At 36.0% G+C, this 23,108-nt stretch overlaps 1 protein-coding gene across 4 annotated transcripts in view; it reads left to right on the top strand.

The window, feature by feature from the left end:
- The window catches only part of IQUB (IQ motif and ubiquitin domain containing), a 73,192-nt gene that overhangs the window by 19,935 nt on the left and 30,149 nt on the right, over positions 1-23,108 (top strand). For all 4 annotated transcript variants that reach the window (XM_054496712.2, XM_054496711.2, XM_054496713.1 and 1 more), the window contains 4 exons: positions 2,466-2,627; positions 2,709-2,881; positions 3,073-3,228; positions 8,887-9,097. In XM_054496712.2, the coding sequence (XP_054352687.1) occupies positions 2,466-2,627; positions 2,709-2,881; positions 3,073-3,228; positions 8,887-9,097 (702 nt within the window). The remainder of the gene's footprint in view (positions 1-2,465; positions 2,628-2,708; positions 2,882-3,072; positions 3,229-8,886; positions 9,098-23,108) is intronic.

Below are 23,108 nucleotides of genomic sequence, written 5' to 3'. Positions count from 1 at the left end.
TTTCAAGGGAGGAATTAAAGCAGGCTGCAAAATTTATGTAATAAAAAGGAGCTAAATATTAATGGCCAAGATAATGGGGAAAATGGCTCAAAGTCATTTCAGAGACCTTCATGGCAGCCCCTCTTGTCACAGGCCTGGAGGCCCAGGAGGGAAAAGTGGTTTTGTGGGCTAGGCCCAGGGCCGTTTGGGACACTTCTGCCTGCATCCCAGCTGCTCCAGCTCCTGCTCTGGCTAAAAGGGCTCCAGATATGTCTCAGGCCATTGCTCCAGAGGGTGGAAGCCATAAGCCTTGGTGGCTTCCATGTGGTATTAAGCGTATGGGTGCACAGAGGGCAAGAATTGAGGCTTGGGAGCCTCTGCCTAGATTTCAGAGGATGTATGGAAATGCCTGGATGTCCAGGCAGAAGTTGGCTGCAGGAGCAGAGCCCTCATGGAGAACCTCTGCTAGGGTGGTGCAGAGGGGAAATATGTGATTGGAGACCCCACACAGACTGCTCACTGTGGCACTGCCTAGTGGAGCTGTGCCTGTGGAGTCTTCCAGACTCCAGAATGGTAGATCCATTAGCAGCTTGTACTGTGCACCTGGCAAAGCTGCAGGCGCTCAGTGCCAGCTCTTGAGAGCAGTCATGCGAGCTGAGCCCTGCGGAGCCACAGGGTCAGAGCTTCCCAAAGCCTTGGGAACCCACCCCTTGCATCAGTGTGGCCTGTATGTGAAACATGGAATCAAAGGAGATTATTGAAAGCTTTAAGATTCAATAACTGCCCTGCTGGGTTTTGAACTTGCATGGGATGTGTAGCCCCTTTCTTTTGGCTGATTTCTCCATTTTGGAATGGGTATATTTACCCAATGCCTATATCTCCATTGTATCTTGGAAATAACTAACTTGTTTTTGATTTTATAGGCTCATAGGTGGAAGGGACTTGCCTTATCTCAGATGAGACTTTGGTCTGTGGACTTTAGAGTTATTGCTGAAATGAGTTAATACTTGGGGGACTGTTGAGAAGGAATGATTGTATTTTGCAATGTGAAGACATGAGATTTGAGAGGAGCCAGGAGCAGAATGATATGGCTTGGATTTGAGTCCTTTCCCAAATCTCTTGTCAAATTGTAATCCTCAGTGTTGGAGGAGAGGTCTGGTGGGAGGTGAATGGATCGTGAGTGCGGATTTCCCCCTTGCCGTCTTCTTGATAGTGAGTGAGTTCTCATATCTGATTGTTTAAAAGCGTGTAGCACCTCCTCCTTCACTCTTTCTCCTCCTCTGGCCACGTAAGATGTGCCTTCTTCCTCTTCACCTTCTGCCACATTTTCCTGAGGCCTCCCCAGCCATGCTCACATACAGCCTGTGGAATGGTGAGCCAATTAAACCTCTTTTATTATTTTTTTCGAGACAGAGTTTTGCTCTGTCTCTCAGGCTTGAGTTCAGGGCATGATCTTGGCTCACTGCAACCTCTTCCTCCTGGGTTTAAGTAATTCTCTTGCCTTAGCCTCCTGAGTAGCTGGGATTACAGGCATATGCCACCACGGCCTGGCTCAGTTTTGTATTTTTAGTAGAGACTGGTTTTTCCCATGTTGGACAGGCTGGTCATGAACTCCTGGCCATAGTGATCTGCCCACCTTGGCCTCCCAAAGTGCTGGTATTACAAGCATGAACAACCATGCGTGGCCTAAATGTCTTTTCTTTATAAATTATGCAGTCTCAGGTAGTTTTTTATAGCAATGTGAGGAAGAACTAATATGGGGGGTAGGATGGGTATTAAAATAATTATCCTTCCTCTTGATATGGGTATGTCCTGTACTTACAGTTAACACATTGCGTTTTTTTAATAGAATGAATGTTTAGCATATTATTCTGCTCATACCATAGAATGTCTTTATTTTTTAAATGTTTACGGAGTTTCATGGTTATTATGTATTTATATATTCCTGATGAACTGAGAGTAATGTAGTGTTATTTATAATGCCGAATTCCTGCTCAAGAATGCCACTAAAACTCTTCCTATTATGGAGTTTTTTGTACTAACATCAAAGCAAGAGGTAGAAACTATTAATACTATATTTAATAATTAAATGATATGTGTTCCTATGAGTAAATATATTAATACTATATTTAATAATTAAATGATATGTGTTCAAAGTTTCAAAGTTCACCTTTGATATTTTCCATCTCCTTAAAATGAGAATGTGTAATTAGCCATTTCTAGAAATGGTGACTATAGTTAATATATTACATATTTGAAAATTGCTAAGAAAATAGATATTAAGTGTTCTTACCACAAAATGATAAGTATATGAGGTAATGGACATGTTAGTAGCTGTATTAAGCTACTTCACAATGTATACGTAGTTCAAAACATGTTGTACACAATATATACAATTTTTATTTGTCAATTAAAACAAAAAATAAAATCAATGAATAGCCATTTCTTTGTCATAACACTTTTAAAAATTTTATTTCAATTTTTAGGAAAAATTCTTAAAAATAATGAGACTCTAGTACAACATGGAGTTAAGCCACAGGAAATTGTACAAGTGGAAATCTTTTCTACAAATCCAGATCTGTATCCAGTCAAAAGAATAGATGGATTAACTGATGTCTCTCAAATCATAACCGTCACTGTCCAAACTGGTTCGTTATTTGATGTCTTTTAAAGTATTTTTGAGTCCCTTCTTGGTTGAGCTTTCATTGAATCTTGGTGTTATCTCTCAGGCCTTGATCAATACCAGCAGGTACCTGTTGAGATTGTCAAATCTGACTTTCACAAACCATTTCTTGGTGGATTCAGACATAAAATAACAGGAGTAGAGTATCACAATGCTGGAACACAAACTGTACCTAAAAGGATTCCCGAAAGACTCAGTATATTTTGTAGGGATACGCAGGTAATGTTTTTATTTTTCCCTTTAGGTTTTTGAAGGTATAGACTCAATAATTGTACTGTATGACTCTCTCAAATTTCTCTTAAGTAATTATATGTCAATTAATAAAAGAAAATTAACTTACATATGTAGAAAAACTCCCTTATGTATGTATATAGGGGATACTTATTTAAATTTTTAATGTTTTCTTTTAGACAGTTTTTCAGAAAAAAAATCTCCAACAAACTACAAATACAACATCCACACAGATGACTAATATTGGTGTATATGTATCGAATATGACTGATAAACTGGTAACACCAGGAAAGTATTTTTCAGCAGCAGAATACCATGCTCAAAGACTAAAGGCGGTGAGATAACTTTTATTGTGGATGAATACTAAAAATTTGATATATAAGCCAGTTGTTCCTAGTGTGTCTGTTTCTCCAAGCCACATTTGCTTGAGAAAGAATGCTCATGAGTATGGGTCATATTTCACTGCTAACAAAGCAGTCTTTATCTCCAGTATTCCCCCATGTAAAGAACCAGAATCCTAAATGCTCCTAATCCTTCCTTTTCTCTTAGGGAAGCCCAGCTTCTTTGTGTATTGCCTTTGGCCATTATTAGCCTTCTCAACACTGCTGTCCCTTGGCCTAACTTTCGAGACTAATTGAAACCAAATAGGACAGTAGTCAATTTTCTCTGATATTAACATAGCCACTCCAACTCTGTCCAACTCTGTTTTATTTTTTTGCATGGTCTCTCATTTTTCATTCTTTTACTTTCAACCTATTTGGTCTACTTCCTACCATCAATTTACTGTGAGTAAAAATGACCTGAAAGCAGTGACTTTAAGAGATTTTGCTTTTCAAATGACAAGAAATCTGGAGCTAGGCTATTCAGCCCAAGACCTTTAGAGACAAACTTGTAGTGAAAAAAAGTTAAGTCTGTTGAGTTAATTGCCCTGAAGGAGACAGTATACCAGGGGAACCATGGGGCTAACTTTATAGCAGGCTTTATCAGTGCCAGTTATTCCAGCCTGATAATTTTTTACTTTTTCAGTCCAAACTAAATTTCACCAAATAAAGGAATATATGGAGTTATTATATAATTTGGGGAAGAGTGAAGTTTGAGTGGGATTTAGGGGAAGCAGTGTTCTGATTGTCTCAATGCAAAACAAGGGTGTGTATAAATTGGCCAACATTAGGTCTGGACTGTGAAGTAGACCAAGGTCACGTTCCTTTGGAAACAAAGTTAAAAGAGATGGGAAATGTTTCTTTGAAGTTCTCTGAAGTTCAGTACCTTGGTTGTAAATTGAGGCTTCTTCTCTCTGTCAAAGTGATGTGCAGCCTCTAGGCAAGAGTGGAATGTTTGTTTCTTACTGATCTAATTTCAAACAGGAAAGTTTCTGATAGTTTATGAATTTAGAGAACAAAGTTTCTCAGTGATTAAGAAAATAGCAGTCACTAAAAGAAGAGGATTGTTGAAATATTTTATAGTTGTAGAGTGTCCTTGGGAGAAATACTGTTTTTGTTAATTTTGTAGCTGACCTGATTAGTGCCTGTTATTCCAGCCTGACAATTTTTTACTTTCTCAGTCTTAATTGATTTTTACTTTCTTACTATACTGGGCATGGGTGGTGACTCTATGATGTCATCAGAATCATAAACTCCTTTCATCTTTCTACTCCATTAAGCTCATCATGAGCTTGTTACTGTATGAAGATAAAATGGTTGACTAATTTTCATCATGCCTGCATTCCATGTGAGAAGAAGGAAAAAGTCAAGGCAGCATGTTCCATGAATGCCACCTTCAAGGATTTCCCTGGAAAGCCCCACCCAGTGATTTCTACTTGCATCCCATTGGCTTGAACTATGTCATGTGACTATCCCTACTGCAAAAATGTGTGATAAATGAATTTTTAAAGTAGCATATCATTGCTCCTCAATGAGATTGAGACTTAGTAAGAGAAAGTAGGGCAAAATGGATATTAGGTAAGGAAATGGAAATTACTGTCATTTTCCAAACTCCAAAAAATGATATTGAAAGAATAAAAGTATAAATATACAAGGACAAAGAATACATGAGAAGAGTAAATGTGAGTTGTGTTTTTTTTTTTGAAGTTTTAAAGCAGATGGAAAAGTGTTAACTTGACTTACTAGAGCAGGGAAGTGAAAATCTAAATGCTGCCAATGAGGATGGCATCAAGAACCAAATAGATTTGCCCCATAGAGTGTTGAAAGGTGAATTGGAGGTTCTGTGGGAGGTGGAAGTGAGGTGTGACCTGTAAACAGAGGAATTTGTTAAAAGCCATTATAGGGAGTACATTTCCGTTTAATAAGTTCGTTTAACCTTGATTCCTTTCTACTTGGGTCATGTTTATTTTATTTTTTAATAGGTTTTGAGTTCACTGCTTACTATTTTAAATCTTTCTTGTTTCAAGAAAGATGATATTATGTGTGACTACTGATATTTTTGGACTCATTCTTGTTATTTCATTTTGTTTTATTTACTAATTATTCTCATTGTTTATGCTTTTTTTAGCCTTTTCTTTTTGTTGGTTTGAATAAATGTTTCTTTTTTTGTTCTTTCATAGTTCAAAAATAAATATTTTATTTTTTCTAGTGGTTATGTTACAAAAAAGCGGTCCTGATCCAGACCCCAAGAGAGGGTTCTTGGTCTCCCACAAGAACTAATTCAGGGCAAGTCCATAGAATAAAGTAAAAGCAAGTTTATTAAGAAAATAAAGGAACGAAAGAATGGCTACTCCACAGACAGAGCAGACCTGAGGATTGCCCTGTGCTGGTTGCCCATTTTTATGGTTATTTCTTGATGATATGCTAAACAAGGGGTGGATTATTCATGCCTCCCCTTTTTAGACCATATAGGGTAACTTCCTGATATTGCCATGGCATTTGTAAACTGTCTTGGCGCTGGTGGGAGTGTAGCAGTGAGGATGACCAGTGGTCACTCTTGTCGCCATGTTGGTTTTGGTGGGATTTAGCTGGCTTCTTTACTGCAACCTGTTTTATTAGCAAGGTCTTTATGACCTGTATCTTGTACTGACCTCTTATCTCATCCTGTGGCTTACAATGCCTAGCCGTCTGGGAATGCAGCCCAGTAAGTTTCAGCCGCATTTCACCCAGCTCCTATTCAAGATGGAGTTGCTCTGGTTCACATGCCTCTGACAGTTACTCATATACATTTTTTAACATAACTAATTTTTTATACCAAGTGCATATCTAATCAGGCTATATATCGTTTCCATGAATAAGTCAAGAACCTTACTAGGCTTTTCTTCATTTCTTGCCCCCTCCTTTCTTTGTTTCCTCTTTCTAGAAGCTGTCAGGATTTTCACTTTATCCTTGGTATTTAGTAATCTTATTGTAAGATGCTTGAGACTTGGTGATGTACCCTTTCCGAGAGTCCATGTCTTGCTGTGGGAAATATTCCTCTATTATGTTTTTATGAATTTCTGTAATTAACTTTCCTTATTTTATCTGAAACTTATCTCAGAAATATTTTGGAATGAGGCCAGATGCCGAGGCACATGCTTGTAATCCCAGTACTTTGGGAGGCTGAAGTGGGCAGATCACTTGAGGCCAGGAGTTGGAGACCAAGCTCGGCAACTTGGTGAAACCCTGTCTCTACTAAAAATACAAGAATTAGCCAGGCATAGTGGCACGTGCCTATGGTCCCAACTGCTCAGGAGGGGAAGCATGAGAATCACTTGAACTCAGGAGGTGGAGGCTGCAGTGAGCTGAGATCACACCACTGCACTCTAGCCTGGGTGACAGTGCGACTTCGCCTAAAAAGAAAAAAAAAAAAAAGAAACATTTTGGAATGCTGGGATTTATCTTTCATGTCTCTTATTTTTCATTCATTCATTTAAATTTTTATGAGCCTTTGTCCTGCATGCTAAAAGATTTTCTCACCTAATTTTCTTACCTACTTATTACTTCTTATGTTCTACACATTCTGCAGATCAGCTTACAAGAAACTACTAGTTCTCTGTCAATACCCATTTTTTCCCTTCTCCTATTGTAGTAAAGCTTTATCTGAGCATGTGGCTGTTCCACTGATGACCACATTTCATCACCTCCCTTGTGTATCAGTGAGGCCGTATAACTAAGATCTGGACAGCGAGTTGTGAGGGACAATGTGGGCCACTTACAGTTATCATTCTTAAAATGCTCTTTGTTCCTTTTTCCTCTATTTACTGGTTGGAAGATGGTAAATGGACCAGTCATCTGGGACATATAAGTAGGAAGCCATTTGTTAAATATGACAGAGCTTTTCTATGAGCCCTGAACTGCTTTGTTAATCCCTGGATTGTCAGGTGAAAGGGGAAAAACTTCTGTGTTGTTTAAACAACTGTGTTTTGGTGTTTTAAATAAGTTGAACAAGTTTAGTAGCACTCAGGCTAATCCGTATTCTATTAATTTTTTAAATTTCAAAAATAAAATTTTTACCAGTCTTTTTTCTTGGTTCATTATATTATTTTATACTGATAGCCTTTCCTTTCTCTGTGAAAATATTAACTGTATCTAGTCTGCTCTTGTATTTTGTTTTGTTTTGGTTTACTCTAGTAGTTCTAAAACTTTACTATAAGCATCATCTGGAGGGCTCATGAATATATAGAATGCTGTGCTTCCCCAGGAGTTTCCGATCAATAGCTCTGGGGTGGGGCCTGAAAATTTGCATTGCTAATAGTTTTCTAGATGCTGCTGATGTGTTTGAGATTCTTAATGTCCAATGTGCCAATAGCATATTGGTTCACCCAGTCTGACCCCATGATTTTAGGGGAAATGTAAAGCTTGATTATGGGAGAAACCTAGTTTTCTGAATAGGGGACTTTTTTTTCATCCTGGGTGTCACCTTCTGGGACACTCACCACTCTTGCCTAGGGACAAATATCTCTGTTGCTCCTTGCCTAATTATTTTAGAGGAACCTATCCCTTTTGCAGTTTTTAAAATCACCTGGTTAGTGGCCATTCTGCTCAGACCATCCATCAGTTTTGGGCTTAGAGCAGTCCTAGAGCCCCTTCTGCATTTTCTGACTTGCTTCTCCAGTGTATGATTAGGTTACAGACTCTTTCTTCAATTAATTCTGCTGGCCTCTTTTGTTGAAGGGATTCTTCAAAGTTTCTATTCTTTTGGGGGATCCCTTCAGTTTGATCTAGTATCTTTGTCGATATCTGCTTTACATAGTTTTTCTACAATTATTAGGCATTAGGATGAGAGGAAGGGATGCATCAGCATAAGCTCTATCATCAGTCTTGATCTGGCCTCTTCACATTTTATTTTTATTTATGAGTTTAATAAATAAAATTATAAACTCTCAGAAAAAAATGATAAATTCTCTCAGCTATATCATAAACTTTTTGCGGGTTTAGTACTATGCTGTACTTTCAAACATATTCATGTTTCATACAAGTTAATAAATGTTTGCTTCAGTCTCCATTTTATCTAACCTGCCTTCGGTGGTTTCCACACATACCTACCTGATGTGTATTTAGGAAAACACAGTTTTGTTATAAACATGAGCCTAAGCTAGTGGCATTTAAGATAAGATGGAGATAATTAATATTTATAGCAATAATAGTATTTATTGAGGACTCATGATGTACCAGGCTTGGGTTAAGCACTTTATATGTATACTCTTATTATCACTGTTTTACACATGAGGGTACTAAAGCATAGAGATGGCAAGTAACTTATCGAAATCAAACAACTAGTGAGTAGCAGAAGGAGGATTCAAACTAAGTTTTACTCCAGAATCTATTCTGTTAAGGATTGTACAAACATCCTTCTGTGAAGGTGTATTTGCGACATATCAAAGTCAAATAGCAGTCACATGCATTATACATGTTTTTTATGTTAGTGTTTGTGAAAATATGTATTTAGAGCTAAAACTAGACTCAGTTATTTTGTTGTGGAATTGGAATTGAAATAATCATCGTTGCCTTTATTGTCTGATCAAAAAGTTGATGATAGGCACTTTCTATTTCCTTTTAATTTAACTATAGGTGATAGTGATACAGACTTACTACAGGCAATGGCATGCTAAAATCTTCGTAGAGAATTTAAGAAGACAGAAAAGCTTAAGATTGGAATGGGAAACACAGCAAGAACTAAGGAAGATAAGCGAAAAAGAAGAATGGATAAAATTGGACTATCACCGGAGGCATAATCCTAAAACAAATGAAGATTTTGAATTTCTTTATAATGCATTAGAATGTAAGTTTGACACAGGCTTTGCAAAAAATATTTTTAAATTTTTCATTAATAAGAAAAACAGATTTACTGCAGACAAAAGGAAGGTATTAGTATTTTAGGGAGATGTCTTGGAAATTTGCAGTAGAGAATTTTGAAAGATGAATACCACTTTATATTTGGAATAAGAAGGCTGAAATGAAATTAGAAATGCTTTTATATTAACAATTAAAATGTACATACTGCTTTGTGAATTATGCAGTTTTAGTATATTATTTCATTTGATCCTCATTCATGTGAGATAAAGAGAGAAAGTACTGTGTAATCTGGTTTTCTTGTGGTTTGGGAATTTGTGAACTCAGAGTTGAGCTGTTCTTTAATCCCTCAATCCAGCGTCCTGTCTGATTTTGCTCTTTAGAGAAGGGGCTTGGCAATATTTTTAAAATTCCCCCTTATTAATAATACTATATAAATGTATATTCTCTACACCTTGACTTTTATACCTTATTTCTTCTACAGTGTGTGTTCTAGTCGTGGGTATTTTTAAAAGTTTCAGTTATTTGAACAAGCCAGGCACTCTTTACCCAGGCAGTAGATAACACCATTCTCCTTCTTGGAGGTGTTTCTCGATTGCCCACCTTTGGATCTCAGGTTGAATGTCACCTCCTTAAAAGTTTTTGTGAATGACAACATAAGTTGGATATTCTTTTGTCATCTTATGGTCCTCATTGCACCTGAAACTTTTCATTTTTATCACCACAGTTGGTAATACTACATCTTTTTTTCAGTCTCAGTTATTTCTTTAGTAATAATACATCTTTTGTTTAACATTTATTTCTGCCATGAGGGAATAATTCATTTATTTTTTGATGAGCTGCCTTTTACTGTGCTTAGCTCATATGCCCAACAAATGTTCATAAAATGAATGAATGAAAGGAAGAAACCCAGGGTTGTACTAATGCAACTGTCTCTAGCTTCTGCTTTGCTGGCAGTACGTGGTAAGGTGGAAATAACTGGAGCAGAAGAGTTATTTAATACACCAGATATCTGAGAGTAGAGAAATTAGACCCTTATGAAGACGCAGAAAAATTTAAAACCTAGAAATAGCTTCAATTGGCTTTTGTAGTTGAATGGGATATTTTAGTCCAAGGAAATAAGTTTTTGACTTCTCTCTGATTATTTATAACACTAAGCAAATTTTCTTCCATTCGTTTGTTTCATTACATACTATTTTTTTTGTGGATGTTATATGTTCTGTTCCTCAAGTTGCAGTTTCCTTTCTAATTGGATACATTTTTAAGCATTAGATATTGAGTCTGTTTTTATAGCTATAAGATAATATGCTATTTACCAAAAATAATATAATTAAACATTAGGGCTAAAAAACAATATTAATAAATTCATTTTCCTGGTAACATAAAAATTGAGTGGCTTTAGGAATATTTACAGCTTATGGTAAATATTTACAACTACTATAGCAGTATTTGAGGTAACTGTTAAACCTGCTCCCTAGAATTATGTGTCTGTTTTCTGTTTTATCCTAATCATTGTCCTCTGGAAATACTGCTTATTTTACTTTAAACTTCACTTCTACTTCCATTTTTTCTATCAGATGATAACAAAGATGATCAAGTGTCAGTACTTCAATAGAGAACATCGTTAGCCAAGTATCTATGAAAGGTCTTATTGACAAGTTTAAAACTAACATTCTGTTAGAGCAGAGCTCTATTAAAATAATATTCTAAATTCATATGTGACTAAAGGATACCATTGTTATATTTGTGTGGTTAACAGACGACTGTGCAAAATAATAGAAAATATGTTGAATGAGCTTCTGCCTGTTCTACTTATTAGTGGTGTTAATTAGGACAAGTTTCTCACTTCTCCTAAACCTCAATTTCTTCATCTATAAAAAGGAATTAATAATTTTTGACATGTCTACTTCAGAGGGCTTAATAGAGTAAAAAGTATAAAATATTACATTTATGAAAGTATTTTAAAAAGTACAAGGACCTATACATATGTGAGTTATTGTTCTATGGCAAATGATTTTATACAGAATTTTCATACTAAAGTAGAACGGATATATTTTATATAAGTCCACATATGATTTGTATATGGAGGAAAATGAAATACATGAAGTTCCTTATGTAAAAGAGACATCTTTCGAGTTTTTCTAGTTCTAAAATTCCAAATTAAAAGCCTTGGAATAATAATTTTTAAGTTCTGTTAAAAAATCTGTGGTTCACAAGCTCAATAATTTATATTGCTCTTCTGTAATTTTCTTCATTTCATATTCATAACTCCATTCCTTGGAACTTCTGCCCTCTTGTGGCTCGTAATAATAATTGTATACTTTGAGCTATAATTCATAATATGAAACAACTTTTCCTCGAGGTAGTCTGTTCTTCAGTAATAAAAGCAAAATGATATCAATTTAAGAAAATAAACTTAGCTGTATAAGGTAATATGTCAAAGGTGAGGCTATCTCCAGGCAATAATATTTGATTTTCATGTCTTTTTATAGCAGTATGTTGAGGGTGATCTCTTTTATCGTTCTGAATTGTCACTGGGGCCATTACTTGGAAAAAAAGTGCTAAGTATCCCGTATTCTAAATAGAATAATTGAGGTTGTTTTGTCTATTTAAAAATTTTATATAGGTAGAATTATGCAGAATAGAATTTTTTGTTTGTTTTTCAAAATTCAGTATTATGTCATGAGACCGATCCTTGCTGCTGTGAGTAGTTGCCCTTTGTCTGCCATTGCATGGATGTGCCATAACTTATGTATCCATTTTACTGTGGATTGGGTCCTTCCCACCCCTCCTCCCTGCCCCCCTCCCAACTAGTTTTTGGCAAATATGTGTATATATATGTATATTTTCACCAAAAGATGTTTGTAGTAGTACTACCTGTGTGTATATATATATATACACACACACATGCACACACGCGCACACACACATTTCTCTCAGGGTGTAAACCTAGCAGTGGAATTGCTGGTTCATAGGATATACGTAATTCAGCTTTAGAGAATCCTGCCAGATGGTTTTTTAGAGGTTGTACCATTTTAAACTCCTATGGAAGAGTATGAGAGTTTTAATTGCTGTCATCCACTCCAACATTGGACGCTTCTGTCTTTTTCATTTTCGCCCTTCTGGAGGGTGCTATCACCCTGCTTTATTTTTGACTGAGGCTCCAATAGATGAGATATCAAGATACCAGAGTCAATGAGAGTCAATCTCTCTCTCCCTCATAAAGAATTTACAAACCGAGTAAAATAGGACCTATTTCTTGGCTCATGGGTCACTTAGCAAGATAAAAGGTATAAGAAGGGCTAGGAGAGATTTGAAGAGGTTAGTAAGATAGGTGTTTTTTGGAGAGAGCCATTGCTATGCTTTGGGGTTGGGGTGGGTAGGTTGTGTTATTTTCTGACCAAATGCCTAGTGAAAGGAGCTTCAAGGGAGTACTCCTGGTGAGCTTTGAAATGTTCCCTGTGTTTGGGGGACAACAAGGATTGTTGCCTGAACCTTGACCAGGATGGTAGACTGGGGTCTGAATCCAAACAAGGAAACCTAGAGAACTAGAGGAGGGCTTTCAGACTTCTTTGATACTGGAAAGTGCTGCTGCATTATTTATAGCACTCCCAGGATTTTTAAAACAGAGATGTATCTTTGTTTTCTATCAAAAGGGGACTATACAGTAGAGAACACAAGAGAGAGTGAGCCTGCAACAGGGTAATTTGAGGTGCTCTTGGTCCTGTTTAATAGTACCAGCTATAGAAATGAAGGGATCTTGTCAGAAAGAAGCTTGAAGTGAACAGCTAGATTATCCCTAAGTGGCTACCTAGAGTGCAAATACATCTGTCTTGGGCCAGGGGAGTTGCGGTTCACCTCAAGAGCCTCAGGATGGTGAGTTTGAATCATCTGACAGGACTGGAGATTGGGGTAAGTAAGAACTACCCCTTGTCATTCACTCATCTCCCAAAGGAGTACAGAAGAGAAACAGCAGCCAGTGGTGAGGAAAGGAACTGAGAGGTGAGGGTGTGTTCAGAGGATCTACCCTTTCCTCACTCAGGCAGGTTTCCATTCTTTCAGTCTTTGGCATGTCTTTTCATTCTCTTAACAGTGTCTCTCTTAGAGCAAAAGTTTTTAATTACAATAAGTCCTATTAGTTTCTTCTCGTGTGAATCATGCTTTTGGTGTTATACCTAAAAACTCATCACCAAACTTAAGGTCACACAGCTTTTCTCCTATGTGCTCTGGAAGTTTTATAGTATTATATTTTGAATTTAGGTATAACATCCAATTTGAAATAAATTTTGTATGAGATGTGAGATATGTGTTGAGATGAATGTTTAAACTTTTTGCTTTTGAACATCCAGTTGTTCCTTTAGCATTTGTTGAAAACATTGTCATTTCTCCATTGCATTGCCTTTGTATCTTTGTTAAGATTGTAGTCCATTCAGGCTACTATAACAAAATGCCATAGACATAAATAACAGAAATTTATTTTTTAGAGTTCTCAGGTCCGGGAACTCCAAGGGCACCAGCAGACTCAGTGTCTGGGGATGGTTTGTTTCCTGGTTCATAGATGGTGCCTTCTCACTGTGATCTCACATAGCGGAAGGGATGAAGAGCTTTCTTGGGTCTATTTAATAAGGGCAATAATCCCATTCATGAGGGTTCCACCCTCATTACCCAATCACATCCCCAAAGGCCCTGTTATTGCCTTATCTTTATATATTGTCAAACTTGATTTGCCAAAATTTTGTTTTGGAATTTTTGCATCTACATTCCTAAGGGATATTTGTGTGTGACTTTTTTTCCTTGTTATGTTACTGTCTGGTTTTAGTATTTGGATAATGCTAATCTCCTCTGTGCTCTTCAATTTTCTAAAACAGTTTGTGTAGAATTAGTAGGATCTCTTCATAAAATGTTAGGAATTCAACAGTGACACCAACTAGGTCTGGAATTTTCTTTGTGGGAAGGTTTAAACTATAAATTCAATTCTTTAATAAATATAGGGGTATTCATGTGACTTATTTATCATTGAGTAAGCTTTGGTAGTTATTGTCTTTAAAGGAATTGGTAATTTTTTCTGAGTTGTTGAATTTATTGGCATAAAGATGTTAATAGTGTTCCATGTTATCCTTTTAATACCTGTAGGATCTATAGTGATGTTACCTCAATTACTGATACTGGTAATTTTGTGTTTCCTTCTTTTTTCCTGATCAGTCTGCCTAGGGATTTATCAGTTTTATTACTCTTCTCCTGATTTTTCCCAGTTCTTTTTCTCTGTTCCATTTTGTTAATTTCTATTGTTATTTATTTCCTTCATTATGCTTACCTTTGGTTCAGTTTACTCCTCTTCTAGTCCTGTGGTGGAAGCTGAGGTCATTTGATTTGAGACTTTTCTTCTTTCCTAATTATAGGTGTTTGGTGCTGTAAATTTTCCCTTAAGTGCTGCTTCAGTTGCATCCTCACATTTTGATATGTTGAGCTGAAATTTTCTGTCAGTTGAAAATACTTTCTAATTATCCTTTTGATTATTTCTTGACCCATGGGATACTTACAAGTAGGTTATTTAATTGCTAAATAGTTGGGGATTTTTCAGCTATCTTTCTGTTGTTGATTTCTAATTTTGTTGTAATGAGAGAATGTAATTTTGTATAATTTGAGGTTTGAGGTTTGAGGTTTTTTGTTTTTTGTTTTTGTTTTTGTTTTTGTTTTTTTTTTTTTTTCCGAGACGGTGTTTTGCTCTTGTTGCCCAGGCTGGAGTGCAATGGCATGATCTTGGCTCACCCACAACCTCTGACTCCCGGGTTCAATCGATTCTCCTGCCTCAGCCTCCTGAGTAGCTGGGATTACAGGCACGTGCCACCACACCTGGCTAATTTTGTACTTTTTGTAGAGATGGGGTTTCTCCATGTTGGTCAGGCTGCTCATGAACTCCTGACCTCAGGTGATCTGCCCACCTCTGCCTTCCAAAGTGCTGAGATTACAGGCGTGAGCCAATGCACCCGGCCAATTTGAGTTCTTTTAAATTTATTGAGACTTATTTTAACAACTAGAATACAAATTACATTGGAGAATATTCTGTGTGCATGTAGGAAGAATTTACATTCTATTATGGTTGGGTATAGTGATCAATAAATGGCAATTAGATCAAGTTGGTTGATAATGTTGTTTAAATTTTCTTTATTTTTACAAATTTCCCATTTATTTGTATATCAATTATTGTGAGGGGGTATTGAAATCTCAGACTGTAATTGTGAATTTTTCTATTTGTCTTTTCAATTTTATCAGATTTTGCTTCATGTATTGTGAAACTTTCTTATTAGATGTAAAAACATTTAGCATTACTGTGTCTTGTTGATGAATTGAGTCCTTTATTTAAATGACCTTCCTTATTCCTTATGATATTTTTTGCTGTTAAATCTACTTTGCCTGATATTGATATGCCCTTTCCATTTTCCTTTTGATCACTGTTAGTTTAGTATATCTTTTTCTATTTTGTAATTTTTAACTTCTTTGTGTATTTATATTCAAAATGTGTTTTTTGTAGGCAACATATAACTGGATCTTATTTTTAAAATCCAAGTAGATGATCTCTTCCTTTTAATTTGGATGTTTAGACTATTTACATTTAATGTGATTATTAATATGGTTGGACATAAATTTGTCATCTTTCACTGTTTGTTTTATATTTGCTCCTCTTATTATTTTTAAAGATTTATTTCTTTTTTCTACTTATCTGTTTACTATTATGAATTTAAATTTCCCTTCATTTATTTTTATCCTCCTTGGAATTTTGTTGCATTATGTGCTTGAGAATGTGTGATTTTTATAAATTCTGGATAATTCTTAGCCACTATCTCTGATATTAACTTTTCTCCAGTCTGTCTAGTTTCTCATCTTGAAAATCCTAGCAGACATATGTTGACATTTTTAACACTGTTTTTCATTTTATACTTTTATCTCTTAGGTTTTTTTTGCTGCTTTTGGGACAGTTTCTTCATATGTATCTTTTTGCTTACTAATTTTCTTTCAGAGCTTCTCTAAACTCCTGTTTAACCTATTTCCTAAGTTTTAAATGAAAAAATATCAACATAATATGTGGAAGTTTTATTTGGCATTTTTCAAATTCATTTGAAGTTTATTATATTTTTAATTTTTTCCATTTTAGTAAATATTTCATAGTTTTAAATAAAATAACTTTGTTATCTGAATTTCTTGAGAAGTCTACATTCCTGCTGATTTTTACTCATGTAGTATCTTTCTTCATATTTAAAAAATATGAGAGTAATATCCTACTCTATATTACATATTGTAAATGACTTTAGCTGTAAAGGAAAACCTGCGCATCACTTCACAGAGTTCCAATTATTCTATTCCAGGGAGTATGAGTTCTTACCATGGTTCTCTGTTATATCAAAATAGGATTTGTGCCAAGGCTTAAGTGTACAGCTTTGTGACTTTTTACATATGCAGACATATATATAGCAACTACCCTTATTAAAAGGTAGGATATATTTATGCCCCAGAATGTTTTCTCATGTTATACATAGGTCCGCATCCCACTTCCCACTCCTGCAAGGTAACCACTAGTCTGACTTCTATCACCATAGATAAATTGTGCCTGTTATTGAGCTTCATTTCATACATTTTGTAGTATATTTTATTTCTGGCTTCTTTGCCTCAAGGTTATATCTGAGATTCATCCATTTTGTTGCTTATAGGACTAGTTCTTTTAAATTGCCACATAGGATTCCACTGTATAAATATAACCACAATTTATTCATTTTCCAGTTGCTAAATGTTACTTCAACATTTTTGGCTTTTATGAATAAAATTGTGATTAATATTTCTTATATATGTTTTCTGGTGGATATATGAACTCTCTTCAGTATTTTTAAACATTGCATTGTAAACTTACATGAGCGGTAATATTTTTCTTATTTGTTTGGAATTCTTGCAAGGCTTGGGGTAAGGCAATTTTCCCCAAACAGGCCTCATACTGATTGCTCTTTCTTGGCCTGTGGGTATTTTTTGTGTGTACTGAAGGTAGACTCTTTGAGTTTCCTGATTCTGTGTGTGTGTAGGGTGGAAGTTGGGAGTAGGGACTCAGTCACATTTTCTTACTTTTCTAAGTTTCAAGACCTTTTCATCTGTTCACTTCTTCCATGGCCTTTAGGCCCTTTGCCTTTGGAAGCAGCTGCTAGCAAATGTGCTTAGGGCTCTTGAAGCTGTCAGTATCCACTTCCCACCATGGATTCTACCTTCCTGATTTTGCTTTTTGACCTGTAGGGGTTTACTGTACTTTCTTGTGAGCTCAGCTTTTCTTTTTTCTTTCTTTTTTTCTTTTTTTTTGAGACGGAGTCTCGCTCTGTCACCCAGGCTGGAGTGGAGTGGTGAGATCTTGGCTCACTGCAAGCTCCGCCTCCCAGGTTCACACCATTCTCCTGCCTCAGCCTCCCGAGTAGCTGGGACTACAGGCGCCGGCCACCGCGGCTGGATAATTTTTTTTTTTTTTGTATTTTTAGTAGAGACAGGGTTTCACCATGATCTCGATCTCCTGACCTCATGATCCGCCCGCCTCGGCCTCCCAAAGTGCTGGGATTACAGACGTGAGCCACTGAGCTCAGCTTTTCTTTTAGAAAATTGTTTGTTATGCTGTCCACTTGTTTAATAATAAAAATTTTTTTCAGGCTATTAATAAAAGTTTATATTCTACTGTTTAATGATATAGTTACTGCTGGTAATTGGTTTTAACTTATTTCAAACTACTCTGAAAGAAAATCACCTAAAAAGGCCTTTGGATGAATCCTATATGACAAAAATATTAAAATACTCTCACCCATGGGTAACTTCTATAGTGAGAGCTTTTACTATGAAAGCAGTATACACATATGGAAGTGTGTATACATGTGACAGCCAAAAGTGCCTTGTTAGCTAATATTCTACTGAAGTTCAGTAAGTTTGTAAGTTGTAGCCATATTGGCATTTCTGCTGTTAACAATGATTTACTTTACTTGCTCTATCGGTGAATAGAGGACATGGAAATTGTGTTTTAAAAAAGATTAAACACAAGCATAGTTTATACTTTTGCTAGGTTTGAAAAATTCTCTGGTGTGATAATATCCTCTATTAAGAACAAGAACTATTAGTTACTACATATGGTTTAAGACAAAATGTCATCACAGGCATACTCTAATAATGTCTTGATTAATGGTAGGTTTAGCTGTAAATGAATACCTGCACATCACTTCACAGAGTTCCAATTGTCCTATTCTAAGGAGTATGAGTTCTTACCAGGGTTCTCTGTTATACTAAAATAGGACTTATGCCATGAGTCTTTGAAATTGACCATATAGTATTTTCCTCATTGTTTTAACCAGTTCTCACACTGCTATAAATAACTATCTGATACTGGGTAATTTATAAAGAAAAGAGATTAAACTGACTCATAGTTCCACAGGCTGTATAGGAACCATAGCTGGGGAGGCCTCAGGAAACTTCATGGCAGAAGGTGAAGGGGAATCAAACACCATCTTCATATGGTGGAGGAGAGAGAGAGAGTGAAGAAGGAGGTGCTACACACTTTTAAACAACCAGATCTCATGAGAACTCACTCATGATCTTGAGAATAGCAAGGGGAAAATTCACCCTCATGATCCAGTCACCTCCCATAAAGTCTCTCCCCCAACTTTGGGGATTACAATTCAACATGAGATTTGGGTGAGGACACAGCCAAACCATATCACTCATCCTTGGGCAAGGTGATGCTGCAGAACTTTTTCTCAATTTACCAATATTCTAATAACACTTATCAGGCTGAATACAATAAATTATATATAAGCTTATTACCTGCACACAACTAAGGTCCTTTGAAATATCCTAAGGACTACTCCAAAGCCCAGGAGTCCTGATAGAGCATGGGCTTTCATTATTCTTGACTTTTTACCTCCTCAAGAGTATAGTGTAGTCCTAGGAGAGTAAAGGGCAAATTAAGTGAAATCTGTAAAACAGTCAAGATTCTGTCTCATATTTCCTAAGTACTCAATATGACAGTGTTAATTATAAAAAGGATTCATGTTTATTTTTACCGAATCTCTTTAGACTTGAAGTTACCTTTATCATTATTTTCCCTATTTAATAAATATTTACTAAGGACAATTACTACATGCCAATTAATTATGCTACAAACCATCTACTTGGTAGCAAGGCTAAGTCACATTCACAGTGGTCATCATACAAGGTAGAAGGGATAATTGCTTTAATAGAAAAATAAGTTAAGTGCTAAACACTCAGCAGAGTTAGGTAGATGACTTCTGTGCCAGGGTGTTGAGAAGTTGTTAGGGAAGGCTTCAAAGGGTGTGTAGGATTTTTTATTTGGCTGAGAAGTCTTTCTGAAAATAACCTGTCAGATCAGGGATTCAGTGCATGTCACTGTGTTGGAAAACATTATTATCACTGTTGGGTACATATTTCTGTATGTTCACGGCTAGTCTATATCTGAATTTTTCCTTTCTTCCAGTTTCAAGTAATTGGTGGTCCATACTGTGGCCAGAGTGATTTTTCAAAAATATAAATGTAACGTAAAACCCTTTCGTGGTTTCTTCACCTACACAATCAGGTCCAGGAGATGGACTCCTTATACCTCTCCAGCTGAATCTCTCAAGAGTCCTGACTTCCAGCTGTTTGTGTGGCTCCCTGACTTTATCACTCATGCCGTGTTTGTCATCTGGAATATCCTTCTACCTTTCATTGCCTGAATGACTCTTATCTCAGACTCAGCATTGGAGTAATGATCTTCCAGAAACCTCTCTTGACAGCACAGATTGGGCTCGAGTCTCTACTTTTTGACTATGATTCTCTGTACACACCACTGTCTTAACTGTTCAAGAGAGGCTTTTAGTTGGAATCTTGCTTGGTTCTCTCCAGTTAGACTTCTAGTCTGTGATGAGAATTTTAAAATGCAGATACATCAAAACTGCCAATGGTGGACAAAATATTGTATGTTCTGCTATTTCTTGCTTGGAAATTTCAAGTTTAGATTTCAGAAATTTAAAATGAATATGGGCTTTAGATGCTAGTGCTATTCTCCTTTCATTTTATGGTTGAACTTCAAACCCTGGAAATCAGGTGGTCTGTCTAGGAATATGAGAAGACAAAGTAAATCAATTTTTTCAAATGAACCAATTCCTTTAATATCTTTTGCTTAAAAATATTTGTGGTTATTGATATCTGTAATGGGCTGACTTATGTTGCCCCCAAATCCATATGTTGAAGTCCTAACCCTCATTACCTCAGAATGTGACTGTACTTGGAGAGGGCTTTTAAAGAGATAATTAAGAAAAAATGAGGTCATACAGGTTGGCCTTAATCCAGTATAACTGGTGTACTTATAAGAAGAGGAGATTAGGACACAGGCATATGTAGAGGGAAAATCATATGAAGATACCAGAAGATAACCAACTGTAAGCCAAGCTGAGAAGCCCTCAGAAGAAACCAAGCCTGTCGACATATTAGTCTTGGACCTTCAGCCTCCAGAATTTTGATGAAATAAAGTTCTGTTGTTTAAACCACCCAACCAACGGTACTTTGTTATGGAAGCCCTAGTAAAGTAATATAGCATCTCAATTTTTTTATTATCATCCTTTAGAGAACATATATTTTAGGAAAGGGGTCAGACTCTCTCTTGTCCTCACCCAGTGTCTCTTCTGTATAGTTCTAGAAACCATCAGATTAGATATAAAATCGGTTTTGTTTAGCTGTTCCTGTGTCTTCTGTTTTTCTATTCTTTGTTAGTAGTTGGGAAATAGTGCTTTTTACTGATATATTTCATCCCTTACTATAGATTTACAGGGAAGTTATTCATCTAATAGAGAATTTTACTGGAATTAAGGTCTTTTATTTTCATTTCTCGTCAGCTTGGTTGGGTTGTTTCCTTTTTAAAAGCCCTACTGATAATCTAACGAAAATGGAGAATCTGAATGGATATGAATATGTGTACTTGAATGTACACTTATGTATCTCCAGATTCATCCAAGACTTAAGTATTTATCTAGAAAAGTAGTATATTATTCTTTGATTTTTTTTGGGAATAGCTAAAATAATAACTTAGTGATCTACCCAAATTTACTATTGATTCTAAAGGTTTCTATTGTAAAACTGGGAAATAAAATAGGATTGCTAATATTCCATTTTTATTCACTTTTGCAGTACATCCATATAATCTGATATAATTGTATCAGATAAATAGTCTCAGTTATCAGACTGTCTGATATAATCGTATCGGATAAATTGTCTCAGTTATTTCTGCAAGCCAGCAATTTTTCTCTTCATTCATAAACTGCCTTTTGGTATATAGGTTTTATCATAGTTCTTAAAGTTCTTTTGGTTGGTAAAGTTACCAGCTCTTAAATAACAAACTCATCAATCAGAGATTTCTTAGACTTTCGTAACATAATTTAGCTCTTAAATTTATAATCTTTTTGCTAAATATAATTTAGCTTTTAAATTTATAAATCCTCTTGCTGGACAGACCAAGCTGTACAGTTTCTGAATGATGTATTCCTGATAAAGGACAGAGCGGATTCTTTTAAAGAACATGACTGGCAAGCCTTAGACCTGACCAGGATGAATTCAAATTGAAATTGAAATTTGAGAGGAGAAAGAAATACTCTGATAAAACTATGAAACTAGATATTATGAAAGGCAGTGGCCAGATACAATACTTATGGCCTCAGATATTTATCTTCTAATGCATAGAGACTGATTTTAAAATAAACCTGAAATTTTTATTAGAAGGCAGATATAGTTTCCAATTATATGAATTATTCCTAAAACTTAGTGAGAAAGTAATCATGTCTGGAATATAACAATGCAAGAGTATATTTTACTTGATTGAATTGTATATAATGGAAGACCAAGGGTAAGTAATCTGCCAAGAAGAGATCTACTCAAGGGAAGTCTTTAAACCTAATGGTGAAAATGTTGGGCTTTTAGGTGAAGATAAATTAAAAGAGAAGTAGAAATTCTGTTCCTGTGGAAGGATTTTATAGTATGTCCAGCCAGGGAGAGGCAGGGAAACATATTAGTTCCTCTAAGAAGGAATTATGTTATTCTCGCTTTTGTATGACCCATAGAACCAGTGTCCTTTCACATAATAATTGCTCAAAAATTACTGAGTGTTTTGAATTGGCAATGAAGTGATAGGGTTTGGGCAATTATAATAACCATATCAGAGAAATAGGCTTCTTAGAATTCAGAGAAAAAATTGGTTTGATTCTATGGCCAGGATGTAGTTCATGAGACTGTAAAGCTTCATTATTCTCATAATCTAATAATAATCTCCATCTGAAAGGAAAGATTTAGACGGCTTATTAAGTAAATGTAGCCCTCCAGTGGTAAACCGGCTGATAAGTCCACACTGAAAAGGACTGTGTGTAATGAAAGGATGGCATGGTTTGTGAGAAGTGGGAGAGTATGTTGAATGAAGCTAAAGCTATGTAAACCTCTGTGGATGGAAGAGAAGCCTACTGTCTATGGGGAGGAATCCACGAGCATCCTGCTCGTGGAAGTGCAAGGACAGAATTTATTCTGCAAATTGAAAACCACACGTGAGAGGCACAATAAACAAGGAGAACTATAAAATGTGGCACATAAGTATTTTTAGGAATAGTTCAGAAAATCCAAAAAAACCTGGAATGAACTGAAACTTATGATACATGCCGATGAATAAAGTGACTTTGGGAACATTTGTTCAGAATAACGAGCAGTGGGCTGCAGTTTCAACATGTTTTGCTTTCATGTCTATGCAGAGCATACCACAAACATGGCTTAAGTGGGTTTGGGTTCCCAGTCCAGTTGTATATTCCAGGGTATCAGAGTAATGATCAAAACTGTTCTCAGTAATCTTTAGTCATGAAGAATGGGCAAAGTACCCAGAAGACATGATCTTTCAGAGAAGACTTGTGGTTGATTATTACAAACATTACAGCTTTTTATAAATCCCTTCTACTTTTGAC

This window comes from Pongo pygmaeus, chromosome 6, assembly GCF_028885625.2.
Source record: "Pongo pygmaeus isolate AG05252 chromosome 6, NHGRI_mPonPyg2-v2.0_pri, whole genome shotgun sequence".
NCBI lineage: Eukaryota > Metazoa > Chordata > Mammalia > Primates > Hominidae > Pongo > Pongo pygmaeus.
This window is presented reverse-complemented; position numbering and strand designations above follow the sequence as displayed.